The sequence below is a fragment of the Cajanus cajan genome, chromosome 6 (assembly GCF_000230855.2).
Source record: "Cajanus cajan strain Asha chromosome 6, NIPB_CcT2T_4, whole genome shotgun sequence".
Lineage (NCBI taxonomy): Eukaryota > Viridiplantae > Streptophyta > Magnoliopsida > Fabales > Fabaceae > Cajanus > Cajanus cajan.
In genome coordinates this window covers 52,388,955-52,411,649 of record NC_138522.1, presented here as the reverse complement: position 1 = coordinate 52,411,649, position 22,695 = coordinate 52,388,955, and the positions used below count along the sequence as shown (strand labels likewise).

Sequence of the window (22,695 nt, the reverse complement as noted above, 5' to 3'; positions counted from 1 at the left end):
TGAATGATGAATTGTATTATTATTATTTAATTAATCTATTAATAAGTTTATATGTATATAAATTCTTAAATGAAATATAACACCTTTTTATAAATAAAATTTCATCAAGAAAGCTTACTAATAATAAGTGACGGATCTCTCTTTCATCTCTATTGTATTAATTAATATTATAAGAATTAAAATAGGTTAAATTAGATCAGACTTTAAATATATAAGTTAAATCTATTATATAAAATTAAAGCCTGAACTTAATTTATTATAAGTTTTTTTATAAGTCTGGTCTATTATTTTTAAAGTTTAGTCCGATATATTAATCTATTTAAATTATTAATGTTAATTAAGTCAACAAATTTGATTTTTAAAAATTAATAAAATTATTTTTAAAATATACTTTATTTAATATTATTAAAATTTAAAATTTTAAAAATATAGAAAAAAAATATAATATTTTTTGTTAAAGGGACAATTGATACGTAATCATGTATGTTGATGTACACTCACATATCGTAAGTTTATAAATTTATAATAAAAAAATATATTTTAAAAAAATTAATATTGATACTTTTTTTATAAATATAATATTTTTATTAAACATATTAAATTAGATCGAACTTTAAAAAATCAAACCATAATTTGTGTTTAAAATCTGATCTATTTCCGTTCCTAAGCACGTGTAACCTTGAGTTCTCGACCCGCTGTGACCAGAAAAGGAATTTTCAAAACTACATAATTTACACAAGATAGAAATATTTTAGTTAAAGGAGCCTTGAAAATTTTGGATAAACATACGTAGCCGCAGATGATAGCCCTCCGTTTTGTCCGCATATCCGTTTTACAAGCAGAGCATATGCCCCATCTACAGAGCATTTAGTTTTCAAAAGAAAACGAAATAATAGAAGAAGCCAAATAATGCAATTAAGACTAAAATGAAAGAAAGGAAAGGACTTCTAATGATTCTGCTGTATCACATGTGAGAAAATATTATATTTGTTTACCAAGTGAAATTATCATGTGTTTCAAATTAGGGTTTAGTTTCCATAGTGAGGGAAGTGGAAGCACTAAGATAATGAAAAATATGTAACATTTAACTTGGTTGTGTCATAATTATCAAGCTCACATGTAGGGACAGATTGCATTTCTATGTGAAACTGTAAGCGAGGAATTTGCTCAAATAATCTCATTATATACAATTATATACATATTTAAAAGAAAAGCTTTATGACTTATTTGAAGAGAATCTATTATTTATAACAATTCTACTGAGTTTAATAAGATTTTTTCTTAAAAAAACATTTGTAATCTAATTTTAAAATAATTATTATAAAAAAAATTAACCATATATTATTTATCGTTTAAATTGATAGAATGTTTGAAAGCTTACTCAAAAAGAAAGGAATGATGGGAGAAATTAAACTCTCTGATATTAAAATGTTTTGCACATTGCTAAATCAAATAACTAAAACAAGGAAGCAATAATAATTTCTTGTTACCAAAAAAATATATAAAACTGTTAAAAAAAAATAACTACAATGCACCCTTAATAAGGAAGAAATAACGTTTGAAATGTAAAAATTATGTTATATGTTATAAGAAAAAGACTTGTAACTAATGACGCTATAGATAGAAGAACAATAAAAAATGATGATGTAGATAAAAAAAAAAATCCACTTTTTATGTCCGTGTATTGATTGAGGCTTGATCACGTTATTGCAGCATATTTAAAGCTCTTCACTGTTCCACCGCTCTGCATCATCTCCTTTCGTCCTGGAGACTCAACCTCTTTATTCTCTCTCTCTATTCGCTGCTGTTCTTCTTCAGCTGCAACTGCTAGGTAATTTATTTTAGAAACATATTTTTAAAAGTGATGCTTTGGTGCATGATGTTTTGTTGTTAATTAGTTCATGACCGGGTTTGATGCAAAAATCAAGTCATTCTCTAAAGAATAATAGATAAGGGTGCTTTTAATCTTCTTTTCCTTCTTTTGGGTCCTTTAAAATTCCACTTGAATGAAGATTAGCTACTTGTGAGTTGAGAAATGCTTCTCAGTACTCACACAACACCTTAGATCCACAAAGTTTTAACCTTTTAATTCTGACTTGGGAGATGTGACTCCTCATGTGCATGAAGCAGTTTCCAATTGTTCTATTAGGATCATTGATCATCAAAACCATTTGCATGTGGTTTTAAGAGAGTGATGATGTCCCATTAGGATGGTGTGTACGCAACCCTTTGTCTGGTTTTTAAGACTGAAGCATCCTCCTGAGGAATATCCCCTATATCCGGTTTCATACATGTTCACCAATTCTTGTACTCTTTGTTTATTCTACTATAGAAATTTCTGACCTCCAAGTTTCGTTCACATAGATATAATATAATATATTTTTTTCACTCTGCTTCCTTCAATCTTAATTGAAGGACAGCTTCAGACAAATTGTGAAATTTAAGAAAAAGCCAGAGATGCCCTTTCACAAAATCTGAACTTCTTTTGTCTCTAGGTCTATCTGCCTTTGCAATTTGCAAAAGTATAAACTAACATGAGAATTAAAGTTCAAAGTCTTATTGATATGGTGTTATAGTCCATATTGTATGTTACTTTCAACACTCATATTTTTCTCTTGATCAATTAGGTCTCAATAAAGCTTGTAAAAAGAGAGAGAACACCTGTTTTATTCAGCACCGATGGCAGGGTTAAATTTTGAAGCCACATATACTGACAACCATGATATTCTGAAGATATTTGCAGATGAGGGTGTTGAGTTCCTTTTATCTAGTGAAGGGAAGGTAGGTAGCTAGTATCTGCATAATCCTCCTATTATTTGTGCGTTTGCGTTTGTTGATTAAACAATAGGCTAGTTAACACTTAACAGATTCAACTTGAGATCAACTGATGGTTTAAGTAGTTTAACTTCTAAACCATCCTCAATAGGTTCTCTTTTTTCCTTTAATAGTCTGTTTGGATATAAGCTTATAAGGGTTTTTCTAGTAGAGAAACTCTCAAAAACTCTTTTGAGTTTGTATCCAAATAGACTTTGAGTAAATAAAAAAAGTAAAATCTAACCTTAAAAAAAATACCATTTGCTTAGTTTATGATCTTGGTTTTTGTAGCTAATGCTTGCCATCTTTGAATCGTGATATTAGGTACCCGTGTCAGAATGCTATGGGAAAATCATCTGCCTATTTTTCTCTGCAAACTGGTGCAGGCCATGCAGAGCTTTCACTCCCCATCTTGTTGAACTTTATGAAACACTGAGAAAGAGGGGGGAAAATCTAGAGATCATCTTCATCTCCTTTGACCGTGAAGAGGATGGATTTACTGAACACTTCAAGCGCATGCCATGGCTAGCTGTCCCATTTGATGTAAATTTGCACAGAAAATTTATTGACAGATACCGAGTCGATCGAATCCCATCATTCGTACCATTATGCTCAGATGCCATAACTGTTGAAGAAGACTTGATTGGATGCATTGAGGATTATGGTGCTGATGCATTTCCGTTCACAAGGAAGAGACATGATGAATTGAAAGCTATAGATCAAAGGAAACGCGAGGAAGCAAGCTTGGAAGAGTTATTGGGAAACGAAGGACGCAACTTTCTCATATCTGGAGATGATACAAAGGTAGCCTAATGCTTGCTTGAAGTAGTTCACTGTGAGCCAGATTAGATACAAGCTTATAAAAGTTTTTGAGTTTATCTATTTGAGAAACAAAACATTTTTTTTTATTAGAGAAGTTCTTTTTAAGTCTGTATTCATATAGACTCTACGTGGTAGTAACATTCATTTGACATTGACATGTCTTATTGATACAGGTACCCATATCTGAACTAACTGGTAAAACCATAGGCCTATATTTTGGTGCATATTGGTCTCCACCTTGTTGTGCCTTCACTATCCAACTTACAGATACATACAACAACCTCAAGGCTGCAAAAGGTGACTGCTTCGAGATCGTTTTGATCTCAACAGATAGGGACCTTATGGAATTCAATGTCAACAGAAGTAGTATGCCATGGCTTGCTGTCCCATATGAGGACAGGACAAGGCATGACCTTAGAAGAATCTTTGGTATAAAGGGCATTCCTGCTTTGGTTTTCATTGGAATAGATGGCAAAGTCATTAGTGTAAATGGGAAGTTTATGGTCTCCTCATATGGTGCAGAAGCTTTCCCATTTACTGAATCAAGGATAAGAGAACTTGAAGCAGCTCTGAGAAAGGAGGGAGAGGCTTTGCCTCAACAGGTTGAGGATGTGAAGCATGAACATGTGCTGAAATTGGATATGGCCAAAGCATATGTATGTGATTCCTGTAAAAAGCAAGGGAAATTCTGGACATTCTCTTGTGATGTCTGTGACTATGACCTTCACCCAAGTTGTCTAGAAAAGGTCAACGAGGACTTAAGTTGATAGGGAATAGTAACACTCAAGTTTGTAACCTGTTATATTTTCTTGGTGATGGAATTAAATTAAAGTTGTAATACCTAGGAAACTTCAACACTATATACATATATTTTATTTCCTATTGGTATGTTGCTAAAACCTGCCATTTGAAATTAAGAGTGATTTAAATCAGGGGAGTTTTGTAAGGGAATAGTCTGTGAATAGAATTACCGTGTGTTAAGAAAGTGTAGGCACACATTTTTATTCCTATTAGATTGTTATCATTTTCGTCCTATTACACTTTTTTTTTCTTTCCCGTTTTTAATCCTATAACTTTTTATTTTTTTTAGTTCCTATAGAATTATAATGTTTTAATATAGATTCCTTTTATGTTGAATTTTATTCATTTTAGTCTCTCATAATTAAGGAAATATCATACCTAATTTTCAATCTATTAGTCCTGTCATCGCTTTTCAGAGACCAAGATCAAAATGAAACAATATATATATATATAACCAAAATAGGAAAAAAAAATTAGAGAAACAAGGCGAAAATATCTTTATATAAAAAATCAATGGCTAAATTACTCTTTTATCTCATTTTGTTTAATTGGTTTAATTTAGTCTCTTATTAAAAGGTTTAATTTCATTTCAATTTTTAAGAATAATGCAATATAATCCTTTCTGTTTAATTGAAATTAACGACATTGAATTTTTATAAATGTGGTACAACATAAAAATGACATACAAAAAAATTAGCATTCTAATTGGTCGAAAGATGGCATATCATTTTAATCGTTTAAAAAAAATTAAGAGATCGATTCGATTTTTTTTGTCATATAGACTAAATTGGATTAGTTAAATAAAGTGAAGGACTAAATGAGTAATTTAAAAATTCAGTCAAAATAAAAATTAATAGTAGGAGTAACGTAATAAAGAAAAATATAAATAAAGTAAACCAAAATTAAATAATTTTATGAATGCTTAATTTTTAATTGATTTAAATCGAATAACTTGTTCGAAGAGTATTATAGTTGTGGTATAAAATTTGGGCCTGAGAGATTTTTTTTAACCATTTAATTTCCTTTTACTTTTTGGTGTGAATAATAGAAACATTATGTGTATTATTAATTAATAAATTAATGAAACAATTAATTTATGATAACACATAAATTGGTGCGAGAATGAGCTAGGTTTGTGTCAAACTAAATATTATTTAGGATATATTTGCACAATTTTCTATGAAGACTTTTAGAATAGAAAAATAAGAAAAAGAAATTAAGTTAAAATTAATTTATATATAAGTTAATTTTTAGAAGTTCTATCTTATTAACTTCTTCAAAATCATATTTTAAATTTTGACATAAACAAGTTTCAATTTATAAAGAAATTTATTTTAATTTTTCTTCCTATTTTTCTCTCCAAGTAAAAATTTATAAAACATATCCTTAGTTAGTAGATTTCATTTCCAAGTAGCATGAAATCAAAGATAGCCCGCAAACTTTGGTTATTCTCTCGTGAGATAGACAAGATTATAATAGAATAAAACAATCTGTGGTCGTTACATTCGGGAAAAAGAAGCTCAAAATAGTTGAAATAAACCCAAAATTGGTTGCTACTTACATACGGGAAATTGGTTATTAACTATTCCATTTGTCGTTTGAAGTTTCGATTACCAAAAAAAACAAGAACAACAACAAACTAACAAAGTAAACACGTCTCAAGTCCTATGCTGAGGGAGGAACAGAGAAGATTCACAAGTAACAAGTTAACCAATATTTTTCCCAACCAAGGTCTTTGATTCATCAAAGCAACTTGAGGAATTTCTGGGTGTAACAATTTGGAAACACATATAAAGGCAAAAAAACAAGGAACTTTAGATGGTCTCTTTCAAAGGGAGAGGAGATAAGACTTTTTGGTCTTGAGGGTCCCTTTAGTTTGGTTTATGTTCATTGAAGGAGAAGAATAAGATTGCATTAAGGCAAAGAGAGTAATGTGGTTGTCAAAGAATCAGTCAGAGAAGAAGGATGGTGTGAATGGATTAGTAGCAGTGGCAATAGATAAAGAAAAAGGAAGCCAAAATGCACTTAAATGGGCCGTTGACAATCTCCTCATCAGAAGTGCAACTGTAATTCTCATCCATGTCAAGCTTCTTGCACCTACTCTATCATCATCACCTTCGCTTTTCGCCCCAAGTAAGTATCATAAACCCCCTGTACATAAAGTCTTACACTCTTCATGCCATATCAAATTGGCATTAACGATAGCATCAAATATCAATGCCTCCTCGCAACATTTGTGATTTCTCATTTCTTTGGTTGTGTTATGGCAGGGATAAGTGCTCTCCTTGGTGATGATAGTTCACAGTTAAACAAAGAACCTGAAGGCCAAAACAAAAATGTTTTCCTTCCATATCGAGTCTTCTGCACACGGAAAGATGTAAGTTGTTTTTCCTTGCAAGATACTCCTCTGGTCCTTTTTATAAGAAACAAATAACAGTGTATTATATACTATCATTTGTTTCTTATAAAAAAAGACCAGAGGTAGTACATATTAGTGGAAATGGTAACAAATATGTTGGATGGACCATAGATTCAATGCAAGGACGTCCTACTAGAAGATGTAGATATATCAAAAGCCTTAATTGAATATGCTGCTCAGGCAGGAATTGAGCATCTGGTTCTTGGCTCCTCAACAAAAACCGGTTTGCTCAAGTATGCAACTCTCTAAGTAACATTGTCATCTTGCAAATTTTACATCAAGCTTCTAGTTCTCTACCTTCCATTCTGATAACACAAGCAAGTTAATATGTTGGTTTAAGTATCCACAATAACGAATGAGATCATTAGCAACCTAAAAAATTGTGTCATGTTCCACATGATATGTGCAACAGCTCAAGACTTATCCAATCATTTCAACTTGTGGATACTTTTACTTCCCTAGCTGTATGAATTAAGCATAATAGAAGCCTGAATTTTTAGCTTGGATGTGTCAGTACATATTCCATTTTTTAAAGTTTTTTTCTTCTCATCATCAGAAGATTCAAGGTGTCGGATATTCCAGGAATAGTTTCGAAAGGGGCACCGGATTTCTGTACAGTCTATGTTATTTCTAAAAGTAAGATTCAATCAATGCGATCGGCTTCTCGTCCTGCTCCGGCCGTTGTCCCTAACGAGACATATCGAGCTAGTGTCAGGTCAGACAATTCAGAACCACATTTGCCAATGGCCAGAAGCATGAGAGGTTAGATTCATCCCTTCAAGAACCACACATCTATGTGTATATATATACATATTGTCAATATGCTGATCCCTAAGAAATGTGGTTTCTATTAGAACAAGAAACGCATTTCTTTGATGCTGCACCAGCACCACCGCGTAGATCAAACGATGGAACAGATTCATTCAGGTCAGTGACATTACATACATGCTACTTAGCAAATTTTTATAAACTAGTTCTTCTGTTTGGATACAGGCTTAAAAGAGTTTTTCATAACTTCTCTACCAAAAATAAAGAATTTTTTCAATAGCATTTGTTTGAACATTTGAAAATTGAATGCTACTCAGGTCACCATTCACTAGGAAAGGTTACACTGGAAGACAATATGGGGACACTGCCAAGCCAGATACTGACATATCCTTTGTAAGCTCTGGAAGGCCAAGCACAGAACGCTTGTTCCCTTCGTTATATAACTCAGATACAGGAATACCCAACCCTCGGCTATCATATAGCTCAGAATCTGATTTAAACTTCAGCTTTGAGTCAATGCAGTATGGAAGGAAGTCTATGGAAATAAGCACTCCTCCTGAATTCTCATCTCTCTCATTTGAGAGTGAGAGGCATTCATCTTCTACATCACAAGCCGTGGTAAGGGAAGTTGACAGGATGGATCTGTATGGTTTGAAAAACATTTTTTTTCCAAATTATTAAAAAATCTCATCTTATTTTCACTGTTTTGATTTTTGTCTTTATTCTACAAATCTTTTAAAATGGGAAATAAAGTGAAAATGAGGTCACATTTTTTGTAATTTTATGTTTACTCAAACCAAACATGTCATGCATTGGTATTTTTGGACTGCCTGTGTATGGATTTGTAGTTCCTGCAGTGATAAGGAGTTCAAGAGAATTCCATGATTTGGCACAATTTGTCAGACAAAAGATGATTGTTTTTTAAATTCTTGAAGTTGCTGCAATTGTAGGATGATATGGAGGCTGAAATGAGAAGATTAAAGTTGGAGCTGAAGCAAACAATGGAAATGTATAACACAGCCTGTAAAGAAGCACTCACAGCACAGCAGAAGGTATGAATGAATTAATAACAGGTTTATTTATGTTTATCTCTAGAAAAGGTTAATAATGTGTGACATGCTATGCTTGCATGCATTAATGCATGACAGGCAGTGGAACTTCAGCAGTGGAAATTAGAGGAAGAGAGGAGATTGGAAGAGGCAAGGCTGGCTGAGGAAGCAGCATTGGCTATTGCAGAAAAGGAGAAAGCCAAGTCTAAAGCAGCCATTGAGGCTGCTGAAGCACAGAAGAGGATAGCAGAACTTGAAGCACAGAAGAGACTCAATGCAGAAATGAAAGCACTTAAAGAATCAGAAGAGAAAAAAAAAGTACTTGATGCTTTGGTAAATGTAGATATCAGGTATAGAAAATACCCAATTGAGGATATTGAAGCTGCAACAAATTTTTTTTCAGCATCCCTCAAAATTGGAGAAGGGGGATATGGTCCAGTTTTTAAGTGCCATTTGGATCACACACCTGTTGCAGTCAAGGTTCTACGCCCTGATGCAGCACAAGGAAGATTACAGTTTAACCGAGAGGTAAGCATAGAAACAAAACACTACATTTGGACACCTTACAAACTTAACTAAATGATTGGAAATTTTGATTTCTCTTCAGTATGAGAAAATATCTTTTATTTTCAATCTTTGTTTTATTAATAATTACAAACTAGTCACTTTGTTTTCAATCTTTAAAAGATTTCACGTGTAGTCACTTATTGGTATAAAGATTTTTACACAATTAACCAATCAGAAATCATCAATAGTATTACGTTTAAGATAGTTATCACACAAGTCTACAAACTATCATACATAACAATCAGTAACTGAATGACCGTTTTACACTGTCAGTGCATTTTAATTAATTTCTTGCAAAAATAGGAAAGGAAAACAAAAAATGTTTTCTTAAACCAATCAGTATCACTCAAGTGCTCAAGTCATACTAGGTAAAAAGGGCAAAGACATTTGTATACTATGTTTAGCTGAGCTGATTGCATGCAATGCACATTACAGGTTGAGGTGTTGAGCTGCATACGGCATCCAAACATGGTTCTCCTCCTAGGAGCATGTCCAGAATATGGATGTCTGGTGTATGAGTACATGGCAAATGGAAGCTTAGAAGATTGCCTTTTTCGACGAGGCAACACTCCCCCACTTAGTTGGCAGCTAAGGTTCAAAATAGCAGCTGAAATAGGCACAGGATTGTTGTTCCTGCACCAGACAAAACCAGAACCTCTGGTGCACAGGGACTTAAAACCAGCCAACATATTGCTTGACAGAAACTATGTGGCCAAGATCAGCGATGTAGGTCTGGCCAGGCTAGTTCCACCATCTGTGGCGGACACCGTGACGCAGTATCGCATGACATCGACGGCAGGAACCTTCTGCTACATAGATCCTGAGTACCAGCAGACAGGTATGCTAGGAGTAAAGTCAGACATATACTCCCTTGGCATCATTTTTTTGCAAATTTTGACAGCAAAGGCACCAATGGGTTTGACCCATCAAGTTCAAAAGGCCATTGAGAAGGGAACTTTTGGTGACATGTTGGATCCATCACTCACTGACTGGCCTGTGGACGAGGCCTTGAAGTTGGCTAAGTTGGGAGTGCAGTGTGCCGAGTTAAGGCGCAAAGACAGACCTGATCTTGCCAAGGTTATCCTACCAGAACTCAACAGGCTAAGAAACCTTGCTGAAGATGACAATCTTCTTTCAGTTTTGGGTGACAAAAAAACTGTCAAGCATGAGAGACAAGTTTCTGTGCAGTTGGTAAGTTACTATGTTGTTTCTGTACACATGTTTGGATAAACATCTTCATAAATATTTGTAAGAGAAGAAAATATGAAAATAAAATAAAATAAACTTTTGCATAAATTAATTAGCTTCTCCAAAAAAAAAAAAAAAATCTTTTGCAACTTATATATAAGTTAATTTTATGTTATGAAGAAGTTTTTTTTTTATCTAGATCATAGACCTTTTTTATAAAAACAATCTTATTCAAATTAGATAGAATTATAATGAATAATAAAGTTTTCTCTCTCTTTTTTTATGTGTAGTTGACACAATTGTATATTTTATTTTATTTTTCCTTCTTATTTTCTTCTTCTATGGGTAATTCTAGAAAAAATTATCCAAACACTTCACAAGTTACTTCCTGTCTTGAGGTTGTTATGTATACCATGTTAACATGATCATTGTGCCTCATTTTTCTGTTTTCTTTTTTCAGGATGGAGGGTGCCCTCCATTTCATCACTCAGGCGCAGACTCGTCAGTCAATTACTGGACAACATCCAGTTGAACTAAAGAACAAAATAGGTTCAATTGATTCATTTTCAGGATTAAGTGTAAAATACTTAGGAGGATTGATGTTAGCATGCTTGATTTTCTCATTGTGCCCCCCTCCTTTATTCAAATTTAGATTGCACCAAAAGTGTAGCCCTTTTTGAGCTAGTTTTTCACCATGCAATAGAAAGTGGGGTCGATGCCTAATACGGTCCTAAACAAAAGGATAATTCATGTATAGAAATACAATATTTTTACGATACCAATCCATGTTGTATTTTTGTATAGCTATACAGGTCGTTAATTAATAAAACTAACTATATTTGAAGAAAATGATAATCCAACATGAGAAATACTTTATGTGTGTTTAAATTAGGAGTTTAATGGTTATGGTTTAATCGATGAGAAATTACCGAATTTTTAAAATAGTAAATGTACATGATGATTTGTTATTAAATAAGTGTAATGTTGGGATACAAACAAGTCTTACATCAATAAAATAGGAGAAAAAATAACAACTTATAAAACACATACATACTCCGATGCTAAAGAAGTCTTTTGGGTGATGATTAAAAAGCAAAATCGTGAGGACTTAGACTCAAAGCGGACAATATCTCATTATTGTGGACTATGCTTGTGTAATAACCTTATAAAAATAACCCTCATAAAAATATCTCCTTAGACAAATACCATAAAATAACCTCAACTCTGATATCAGAGCTGCAAGGTTGAATGAGGTAAAAACCCTTAGGTCCCTTGTTTAAGGGGATGATTGTTGAGATACAAACAAGTCTCATCTTATAAAATAAGAGAAAAAATAACAACTTATAAAGCACACATACTTTAATGTTAGAGAGGCTTAAAAAGCAAAACCATGAGGACTTAAATCCAAAACGGATAATATGCTTATGTAATAACCTTATAAAAATAACTTTCATAAAAATATTCTCTCAAACAAATACCATAAAATAATCGCAACATGTAATATTGAATAATTGACATCGTTGATGCATGAGATATTTTCAAAATAAATAAAAAATTATGTCAACGAATGAAAATGAGTCTGTCCATAAAGTGTGTATGAATAAGAAATTATTTTCTTTCGCCACATAACTTATTTTCTCTAAATTAATGTATTTTAAAGAAACAATAACATTTTTTTTTATCTTTTTGACTTTAGAGAGACCATTTAAATATTACTTTTAAAAAATAATCTATCCAAACACATTGTTAGCTTATTTTGGTTTTTTTATAACTTCCTAAAAGAGCTTTAATTTATTTTTTTTATAAAAAAAATATATTATCAACTTATTTGATTTGTTTAGATAAACTTATCTCCACAAGTAATTATAAGAAGAAATAAAATAGAAGAAAATAGAATATGTAAAAAAATAAAGTAGTTCATGTAAAAGTTTTTACACTAGGCTTGTCTGTTTTTTTTATCATAATTATTTGCCAACAGTCAATTTTGATTGGATAATGTAAAAAAATTTACACTTATTATGCATAATCATTAAATTCAAAATTAAATAATCTTTTTTCTATAAATTAAAATTAGTTTATACATAAATTAAAAATAACTCTTAAAAAATTAATATATTTTTTTGTTATAGATCAGTTTATGAACAAATAAATTTTAATTTTTGATAATTTTTATTATTTTTTCTATAAATTCTTATGAATAAGTTTATCTAAATAAATGATTATTTTTCTACCACGTATAAGGCAGTTTTATGTTAAGCGTCAGTCATCAATATTTAGTATAATTGAATTTAATTATTAGTACTAGGTTAAAAAAAGGTATTTTGCGACTTTATATTTAAAAAAAAAAAAAGGAAGTAAAAGTTAATAGTTAGAAGGTGAGAAGTTATTGAGCTGCTGTAATTATAAGAGTAGCTTTTGAATAGTTTTATAAAGTAAAAAAAAAAAACTAAATAAAAATAATAATGAAAAAAGAAAGAGTAAATTAATAAGTAGTTATAAGAACAAATATCTCCAGAAAATGTGTACATTAAAGGGGTTAATCCCTTTTATTACTAGTATAAACTAGTATAGATGTGTAGAACAGTAATTGGCATACTATTACATTATAGAATATTAGAACTCAAGTATGTATTTGTATTAATTTATTTTATGAAAAAGAATAATTTGACAACATAAAAAAAAAATATATATATATATATATATATCAAAATATATAAATGAAGAAAAATAAATAGATATATTTTTTAAGAAGAGTATTATATATTATTTATTAAATATTCAGACTTCTTTGTTTATTTTATATTTATATTCTCATAAACTTTTTGTTATCATAAGTTTCTCATTAATGAAGTATAAATGTATTTTATAAACTATTATTTCTCATTTTATTTTAAGGATATGGAATCTTGTCTTATCCCAACAACCTTCTCACCAAGTCTCCTCCTCTCCTCCCCCTCCCTGCACCCTTTCCTCTCATTTTTCTCTTTATTTTATTCTTTTCAGAGTCATCTCGGGCTATCTCCATCTTTATTTATTTATTTATTTTTCACACCTCATTGCTTCTTCTCCAACATTTTGTTTGTTATTACATGTCGCTGATTTGCAGAAACTAGTTTCTCTTAAAATAATAAAGATACTTTGTGAAGGATATTTTTGTAAGAAAAAATACAAAAAAATAAAAAATAAAAATACCGGGCAGTGCAAAGACCAAAAAAAGGACTCTGAAAACCAGCTCCCAAAAGAAAAAATGAGTGAAGCAGAATCTACATTCAACTCACTTTCATGTTTCTGCATGACTTATAAACATTAAACAATCGTTGTTTATGAGTTTTTATTCAATCATTTTTAAATTGACCAATAGAAACCTCGGGCATGCCCTAGATTCCATTCCAGGCACCAGGTATAATAATTTCAAACTCGCACATTTAAACGTGTTTGGTTCCGAATTCAGGCAAAGCCATAAGCATTTTTAACACGAAAAATAGAAATTATGAAGGGAAGCTTATGCATAGATATGCCTTTTGACGTAATTTTGGTTCTACTCAACATATAATAACCAAATATTAAGGCTATTTCCTAATTTTAATATTAAAAATCAACAGCAAATATGACGTCATATTCAATTATTTGTATCTTTCACTTGCTTAATATATTTTCCATATCAACTCATTAAAAATATACGTTCAAAATTTTAAAAGGACATTTGTTGTCTAATGTGTTTAAAATACATTTCCCTAGGTATTAAATGTTTAAAACAATTTCACTTTTACCAGCACGCTTGAATAAAACAATGCAAGCAAACCATTTCTGAAATCGGACAATTTTAACATTACCAATTGCAATATAATTTTTCACATCTAAAGGATGCAAAAACTTCTCAAGGAAATTTAAGTTGGGAGCAAACAATGGTAAATGCATAAATCGCGGTTACTGTAACTCAGCATTAGCATGCATGAACGGTAAGACGGCACGATACCGTAATGTCACCTCATCTCCACTACTCCCCATATAAAAAAGTCGTAATTTTTTGTTATAAAATTTTATTATCTTGTTAAAAACCTAGCTGGCAATTCACCAAAAATATAAAAATACCTATAGCAATCTTTGCTGTAGAAGAATAATTTTTACGCACTATATTATATTATTAAGCCGCAGTGAAATAAGATCATACATGGATTCGAATTTTAAGGTAAACGGTTGAAATGCGCCAATGTCAAGGATTCAAGTTTATCAATCAAGAGCCAAAAGTTACACACGAGCCAGAATTAAGACCACTTTAATTTTCCAAAAATTTATCATTGCTGACATATAACGCATTAGCGCATCGATATTTGATCTATGCAGGAGCAGACATTCTGCCTTTCACGGAACGAAAGGAAAACAAGAGGCATAGAATTATTAACATGAACTTTTGTCGATACTTATGATACACAGTAACATTAATGAAAACTACCCAAACATAAAATTCGCTGCCCTTTCTAGCAAAACATTAATCCCTTCTTTTAGTCATCAAATCCTCGTTAGATCAAACAATACAAATTACAACACCAAGTAGAAATAAAGAAAATATCAAGCCACAATACCTCAATAAAAAGGCTCAGAATGGAAAAGGATATGTTGTGGGGAAGCAAAGAGAAATGTGATGCCCATCAATGCCCCCATAAGATAACAAAGAAACTGTGAATCTGCACTGGCCAATTTGTCAACGATAGTACATAAGCTGCTGTCTAGATGAGTTACCGGTATATCCATCATACATGGCTTGAGATCCCCCAGAGTTTACGCCCATTGAAGCAGGAGCTAGACCGTGTTGTCCAGTCATTTGCAGAAGAGCTTGACCTGAAAGACCAGATACAGCAGCCTGACTCAAGGCCAGTTGGCGCTGATAAGCCAACAACTCAGCAGGAGAATACCCTTGATTCATCCCTGCAGTAGGGAGTATTTGATATGGTTGAGCAGGAGGAGGTAGTGGATTTGAAGCTGTTCCAGGAGGAGTTGGTTTACTACCCCATGAACACTGCACAAATCGAGAAAAATTTTATTCATTGACAGTACATAAATAAATACCTCCGGCATTCAAAAATTAACAATCGTAGACAATGTGAGCATTTAATTGTGTTATGATTCTAGAGGTGCATCACATCCATAGATTTCTTGTCTTTTAACTTTTCGACAATATAAAATTAGGTCCATCAGTACATAACAGTTTGAAGAAATTCTCTAAAAGTATGGCTTTCTTGCCATCTAAATCCACACCCCACAAGTGCAGGGACAAAAGTAATGGCATGGATAGGTGCAAACATGTGTCTCTACATGCAAGTAACATGGTCAGGTATTGCCAAAAAAACTGCACCCTCTGAAGAAAAGACTTATTACAAGGCATTATTATATAGGGCAAACATTAGCCCCAATACAGAAATGGCAATTAATTAGTTGACCAGATAAGCAGCAAGTGAAAGATATCAAACCTTCATAGACTTCCCACGAATTATTCTTCCATTAGCCATTTGAATGGCCAACGCAGCTTCCTCATGAGTGTTGTATCTGACAAATCCAAAACCCTTATCCCTCTGAACTCGGACCTCCTCAATTACCCCAGCCCCCAATGTGTGAAACTGACAATGTAGTTCAGCTTGTGTTACCTGTAACCACAAGTATATAGATGACAGTTACTTATCAAGAAGCTTGTGAGTGAAACAGTTCATAATTGATAATTTGCGAGAAATTGCAAAACTGAGTGACATTCAGATCAGATCAATATCGTGCCATGCTGTCAAGAAGATGCAAGGAAGGTGTTAAAATGCTGGAGAAAGGATTTTATAAACAAGTAAAAATGCATTACTCTCAAGTCTCAACTATGACTTTTTTGAATTGCAAACTTGGTTTATTTTCAACTTATAGATAGATGACACACTACAAATGCAGTTCCCTACAGCTGCAGTTCCCCACAAATAACTGGGATGCTTTTTTTTTTTCTCTCGTTGAGATCAGATCCAAAACAATGCCACAGGTAAGAGTTAAGAGTGAAAGAAATTGATGAAGTAGAAAATAAACCATGATAGATAACTGCTCATCAGATGTGAAGAGACTTATTTTTTTAGTCTAAGGGTCCCAATATCAAATGGAGGGAAAGGTAGGGTAAGCGTGAATTTGACACTCAGGTGCTTCATAAGAAATCTGAGTCACTATTGGCAGATTGTCATATTCAAATACACTTTAGAACACTTTAAAGAAATATCATATCACATTGATCAACACCAAGAACAAAGATATACTCAAATTTTGAAAACACTAATTTAAGTTCAAGTAAATTATAATGCTTCATGGGCCAAGGCATGTCTGCCCCTAACCACTTGAAACTAGGTATTCATGCAGTTGGAAAGATTGCAATGGAAAACTCTTGCACATATTATGCAATTTTTCTGGCACTTTTATTTCATTATTAAGCTGACAGTATTGTAACATGACCAGAAATACAAGATTGACCCAGATATACATCATTGGAAAGTATGCACACTTCAGTAGTCCATCCAAAATTATGTTTGAAGCCGATTCTAATAAACCAAATCAATCCCAGCTAATACTTACTATGTACAAATAATAAGCATGATATTTCAGTATTCAATTAACATAACTTACATCATGGGGAAGGTTGCCAACATAAACTGTGGTGTATGAAGGATTGTTTTCCGGAGCATCCTCATTGTTATTATCTTGACCTCCATCTGTGAAACACAATAAAAAATTATTAGTATGTCACTGTCAGCAGTCCTAAAATTCCCAGCCTGTTTACAGAAGTACATAGGAAACAGAAGCAAATGGATTTAAAGAAGTGCATAGGAAACAGGGAAGGAAATGAAGTCATTGAGCTTAATGAGATTCAAAATCCAAATTAATTCAAGTCCGAACCAATTAATTACTTTATAAAAAAATATTTAAATATAGAAATAACTATCCCAAAAGAGTAATGGAAAACACACATTGCTTAAAAATATTGGAAGAGTCACCATGTAAAAACACATAATTTATCTTATTCAAACTAAAATAGCTATGGTATTTGTGTCTACATTAGCTATTCTGCTGTACGCATTCCCTCTAAACATGTTATGATTGAAATACATAATACAACAATCCCAATATGTTACCCAAGTATGCATCAAATCTGGTGTCTAACAAATCAAGCAATTAGAAATCCAGTGCCAATTTACTAGAAGATAAGGCTTGTGTCTAGCAAATGTCAACCACCAAATCCCAATATGAATGTTATCCTGATAGGTGTTGCCCATTACTCATTATACATTTTGAATCAGTATCGTATCATTCAGCACAATGAATTATAACAAATAGCAGCCAATAAAATAACCCGAATCTGGGAATATATATATATACATATATATATATATATATATGAAAAGTTGTAAATAGAACCTTCATAAATATTTTCATGGTTCCACAAATATAGGTTCAAGCTCTTAGCTATTAAGAATGGTACATGATACCTGAAGATCCATTTGTAAGCACAACAGCATTTTGGGTGTCACTGTTCTTCTCTTCATTGGAGCTGGCACCAGCACCCTTTGTTGCCCAGTTGCAACGTATTTGCCTATTTCCCAGCCACTTACCTATATGATAGAGGAAATGTCACAAGTTGGTAAGAACAAAAAACATGCACGGAAGCATGGAACAAGCAGCACAGAAGTACACAAATGCCTAACCTGTCATATCATTTATGGCACTTTGAGCATCCTGCATATCAATTGCATAAAGGCATATCATTTCATCAATTCAACACATAATTAACACATAGCTACACCAACCTAGGTTTTGGTTGAGCTTAACATGGAAGATGTTATAAAAGCTCGGACTACTCTTCAAGCATCTAGAAAAACAGTAAAAATAATTTGTATAGCATTTGAAATGACGTTATGTTCTGAGAAACATTGAGTATTCTGATCTAATTTAATTTGAAAAAGAGACAATTCAATGATTTTTTTTATAACACTAAATGTATATCTAGTTCAGCTTATTTTGGAAAACAATTGTTTCCTTTTTTTGTGGCTTCCTAAGACAGCTTTTGAATTTTTTTTCCCTTTCGGGATAGTTCTTCTTGGTTGATCTCTTCAGTATGTTCATTTGTACAGAATAAGCAATACCTGATGGTCACGGAAAGAAACAAAACCATATCCTTTTGACCGACCAGTTTTGTGATCCCACATAACCCTTGCATCACTGCAAATAATGAGAAGATGGAAAAATAAATTCAAGAAACCAGAACATATTTCAAGGTTGAGTAACTTGTTGAAAAGTTCCCCCCACATTAACTATCTTCAACTTGTCACTGCTAACAAGGACTACAACAGTCACCATAAAAAAATAAGAGTTAATCACCTATACACTGACAGTATAAAGTTTTTTTACACGGACAACCAATCATATTTTTTAATAGTGTCATGTCAGTTACTTATTTAATGAAATAATAATAAAATAAACAACTTTAAAAGATATGATTGGTTGCCAGTGTAAAAAACTTTACACTGGCAGTGTATAGATGATTAACTCAAAAAATAATATACCTTGCTCTAGAGACCAAAAAAAATCGCAACAAAGGAAAAAACAAAAAAGCAATGAGGAACTCACGAACAACTAGGATAGACTGAGAAGCAAGCAAATAAAGTTGCATCAGTAACCTCTGGACTCAAATCACCAACAAATATATTGAAGTGCCCTGATGATTTTAAACTAAAATCAAAGGAATATACAATTGAAAATAAAAAAGAAAAAGAATGCCCCCAAGAAGCAAAATAATAAAAACCAACGATGAATTGACTGTGCTTAAAATTAACCTGACGTATCCTCCCTACTGCTATTAGCATATGCCCAATTCACCTTAAGTGCTTGACCATACCTGCAAAGAGAAAAGAAAAAAAAATCGATGCAAAGTAGCTACATATTGAGGAAAACTCTGAGGAACTTGTCAAGACTCAAGATTGCCTAATTAAAACAACATTTGAGTGTAGAGACATGCCAAATAAATGATAAGTGATAAGTCTATCAATTAAAAAGAATATAGAAGTGAAAAATGATAATATTCCTCTGTATCCAGAATGCTTTCACAATTCACATCCTATGCAAATATGTCAAAGAACCTGAATAAACATGTATTAAACAGAATGCTTACAGTTGTCGTCCATGCAACGTCATTATTGCAAGGGCTGCAGATGCTCGATCATGGTAGTCCACAAAACCATAAGAGGACTGTAACAGTAATTTCTCAGTAAGAAAGGGGCAAACAAAAAAAAAAAGCAGAAATCAAGATTGATGCAGAGAGAACAAATAATGGGACTAAGGATAGTATGCAGATGCTAAACTAAGGTATCTTCCAAAACAAAACATAGGGTTTAGGATGCACATCATCTCAGAACTCCTTTAAAACAAATCACCATTGTAGAATAGATTCCAAAAAGAATTCCCTGATAGAAACTCAGAAAATAACTCTGAAATGAGAGCAATCTAAATTCTTATGAGAACCGCATTTTTAAAAAATAAAAACTTACTCATCAGTACTAATAACCAATATATTCGTAATATTAAGGAAATATAAGGAAAAAATAACAGTATTGTTTTAGTTTTAAGGCAAGGCCTGTTAAAAGAATCCAATTGTGAGCAAAATAGTAATAATGATAACAATAGTGACAACATTAATGATCATCAACAAAGAACAGAGTTGAATACTGAATCAAACCTTTTCTTTTCTTATGAGCTTGCAGCCAGCAAGAGGACCAGCACTCTGAAAAACTTCTGCAAGAAGTTTATCGGTGACATTTACATGAATATTTCCTACATAACTGAAAGAACATAGCTTCAGATCAATAAGGTGTCAAAGTGGAAAAGTATACTACTTCTAGTACAGTGATTATTTAATACCACATAGAACTGCAGAAGCATCAAATTTATCTCTCAGAAATTCAGATCAGTTAAAAACACCGTTATGCAAAAAAAAATTCGCATCTAAAGTTGTTAGAAATTAGGTTAAAATGAAACACTTTCGTACTTGGGCACAAACACAAAACTAAGGACAAAATACATATAAAAGCCAAAAGAAATCAAACACTCACACGCTACGGCAAGCAGAAGTATCAAAACCAGGGGGCAAATTTCCACTTGGAACAGGCTCCATCTGCAAAATTTTCAAACAACAAAGAGTAAACAAAATGGAGAAAAGGAAAAGTCCAGCCAACTATAAAAAAAGAACCTTAGACTCAGCTAATTCTCATATGTTTCTAACGAACCAAATTAACTGACTAAACCATTTTAGCTCCTATCATAATCGTCAAAAACAATTCTTGAACGGTTCATCTATTACATGAGACAACTATCCTATGCGTTATGGGTCGACGGGTTAAAAAATTCTCGACATATTTTAGTACACTTTGACCAATTACAGAAATTTTGGCAATCATTAGGTTCCATCTATTGGCATATTGAAGACCTAAAAGTTTGGGACCAAAACCATTGCAAATCACACATACATATAAATTTAATATACTAGCCAGAAACAGAAGCAACAATCATATCAAATTCACAAGACCTTAAATGACAACAACAAACCACAGCAGCAGCAATCTCCCCGTTGAAAAGGAAAACTAGATAGATATGCGGCAAATGAATTTAATAGAAAACGTAATTATCTGTAAAGAGAGTAAGGAAAGAGTAACCCTATGGATATGAATTGTATCGTACAAGGCTGCGAAATGCCTCAAATAAATTCAGAGATAGAAAATCGCAACGACACGGATACCATTACCCTAATTACGAGAATTACATGTGATTCAGAAGGCCAGGTTCGTTGTTTTACGGAAATGTAACAATGCAATTGGGCAGCGTGGAAGGCGTTAGTCGGAAAAAAGGGGGAAAATGAAAATCTGAGGAATACCTGAGACATAGCAGCGGCGAGCATGCCAGGGTGGTACATCTGCTGTTGCTGAAGCAAGGCTTGCTGCATGAGGGCTTGTTGTTGCTGCAACTTGAGCCTCTGTTGCATATTCCTCTCCTAATCCGGCGATTCAGAGAGAGATTCCTGCGAGAGGAGAAAAAGGGGAAATTATGGGGAGAATTGAAAGAAATCGAAGATGATAATCGGGGAGGAAATCGGCGATTGAATTGAAATCAGGAGGAGATTGAAAGGGAAATGGATTTTATTCTGACCGTGATTCGGAGACAAGAGAAGGCGGTGGAATGGTGATGGGTATTGGTCCCAATTGGTGTTTGGTTTGGTTTTGGAATTTTGCACTCTCTCTCAATAATCCTCCAACCTCATTCTGCCAATCTCCAATTCATGTCCATTCACTTCCACTGTATTTTAACCCGCTCCCTCTCGCCCAATCGGGTCGACCCGTTTACTTTTACCTTTTCTATCCCATGGATACGTATTTCGTGTCTTTTTTCAGTTTTTCTTTTCGAGACAAACATTCCTATTATGTATCAACATTCAAATTCTTTCCTTCAAATCCATCTGTGGCCAAAAAATAATTAATCAAGGGAGAAAGAGCCTATAATGTATCTTCTACCGACTACAATTATCCATTTTTTTTCCCTAAAAGTACTATTATGACAAAAACAAATTTTAAATCTAAAATTTTGTGTATACTGTTTTAATCTTTTATCTATAGTATAGTATACATATATATTTTGATAATTATCCCTTTAATCTTTACTTTTTAATAAATAATTATATCTTTAAATATAAAAAAAATTATATTTTTTCTAAATAATTATCCATAATATTATATATACATATTTATATATCTAAATAACTATTCATAATTTATAATATTTATCTGTGTATAAATATATATTAATAAAATATATATATTTATTTATAAAATCAATTTAAATAAATAATTTTATTAAAAGAATATAAAATATAGTAATAGCTTAGTCTAAGTTTTATTTGGATATTAATTTTTTATTAGTATTAGAGAAATTACATTTTTAAGAATATTCAAATCAAAATATAATTACATTCTAAGAATTTTTAAACTTAAATTTTAAATATTTTTTATTAAAAAAGTGAGCTAACTCGTACTAACTTGTTAATGACCTATCCTTAGAATTGTCAATTTGGATTTAGTTTGATGAATTGATTCAATTAATCAACAAATAAGGTCAAGTTAAATTTTAAAAAGGATAACTTAAATAAAATCAAATATTTTAGCCTAACCTATTAAGTTTGATATGTCAAATGGCCTTATGTTGGGCTAGCCTGCA

General features: G+C 32.3%; 3 protein-coding genes across 3 annotated transcripts; 2 read left to right on the top strand and 1 right to left on the bottom strand.

The window, feature by feature from the left end:
• Positions 1-1,672: 1,672 nt before the first annotated feature.
• On the top strand, positions 1,673-4,646 carry LOC109790247 (protein kinase C-like zinc finger protein). The gene is made up of 4 exons (XM_020349360.3): positions 1,673-1,831; positions 2,628-2,781; positions 3,139-3,618; positions 3,810-4,646. The coding sequence occupies exons 2-4, from the start codon at positions 2,680-2,682 to the stop codon at positions 4,401-4,403; spliced, it is 1,176 nt and encodes a 391-aa protein (XP_020204949.1). The 5' UTR covers positions 1,673-1,831; positions 2,628-2,679; the 3' UTR covers positions 4,404-4,646.
• Positions 4,647-5,940: 1,294 nt separating this feature from the next.
• On the top strand, positions 5,941-11,275 carry LOC109790246 (U-box domain-containing protein 52). Its single transcript, XM_020349359.3, has 10 exons — positions 5,941-6,570; positions 6,708-6,814; positions 6,968-7,089; positions 7,413-7,618; positions 7,711-7,783; positions 7,942-8,242; positions 8,575-8,676; positions 8,773-9,201; positions 9,676-10,431; positions 10,889-11,275. The coding sequence occupies exons 1-10, from the start codon at positions 6,369-6,371 to the stop codon at positions 10,958-10,960; spliced, it is 2,370 nt and encodes a 789-aa protein (XP_020204948.1). The 5' UTR covers positions 5,941-6,368; the 3' UTR covers positions 10,961-11,275.
• Positions 11,276-14,799: 3,524 nt separating this feature from the next.
• LOC109790245 (oligouridylate-binding protein 1) lies at positions 14,800-21,799 on the bottom strand. Its single transcript, XM_020349358.3, has 13 exons — positions 21,634-21,799; positions 21,362-21,505; positions 20,544-20,605; positions 20,171-20,273; positions 19,607-19,683; positions 19,272-19,333; positions 19,066-19,153; positions 18,582-18,657; positions 18,144-18,174; positions 17,928-18,050; positions 17,068-17,153; positions 15,897-16,070; positions 14,800-15,445 (listed from the first exon to the last, which is right to left on the bottom strand). The coding sequence occupies exons 2-13, from the start codon at positions 21,467-21,469 to the stop codon at positions 15,131-15,133; spliced, it is 1,305 nt and encodes a 434-aa protein (XP_020204947.1). The 5' UTR covers positions 21,470-21,505; positions 21,634-21,799; the 3' UTR covers positions 14,800-15,130.
• Positions 21,800-22,695: the final 896 nt, after the last annotated feature.

Bases quoted from the DNA above. Each gene is read 5' to 3' on its own strand.
- LOC109790247 (XM_020349360.3), top strand. From the start codon at position 2,680: ATGGCAGGGTTAAATTTTGAAGCCACATATACTGACAACCATGATATT. The intron at 2,782-3,138 runs GTAGGTAGCTAG...TCGTGATATTAG, and splicing joins TTTTATCTAGTGAAGGGAAG to GTACCCGTGTCAGAATGCTA. The intron at 3,619-3,809 runs GTAGCCTAATGC...TTATTGATACAG, and splicing joins TATCTGGAGATGATACAAAG to GTACCCATATCTGAACTAAC.
- LOC109790246 (XM_020349359.3), top strand. From the start codon at position 6,369: ATGTGGTTGTCAAAGAATCAGTCAGAGAAGAAGGATGGTGTGAATGGA. The intron at 7,090-7,412 runs GTATGCAACTCT...TCTCATCATCAG, and splicing joins ACAAAAACCGGTTTGCTCAA to AAGATTCAAGGTGTCGGATA. The intron at 8,677-8,772 runs GTATGAATGAAT...AATGCATGACAG, and splicing joins CACTCACAGCACAGCAGAAG to GCAGTGGAACTTCAGCAGTG.
- LOC109790245 (XM_020349358.3), bottom strand. From the start codon at position 21,469: ATGCAACAGAGGCTCAAGTTGCAGCAACAACAAGCCCTCATGCAGCAA. The intron at 20,274-20,543 runs GTGAGTGTTTGA...ATGTTCTTTCAG, and splicing joins ACTTCTGCTTGCCGTAGCGT to TTATGTAGGAAATATTCATG. The intron at 18,051-18,143 runs GTTAGGCATTTG...TCTATCATATAG, and splicing joins TGCCATAAATGATATGACAG to GTAAGTGGCTGGGAAATAGG.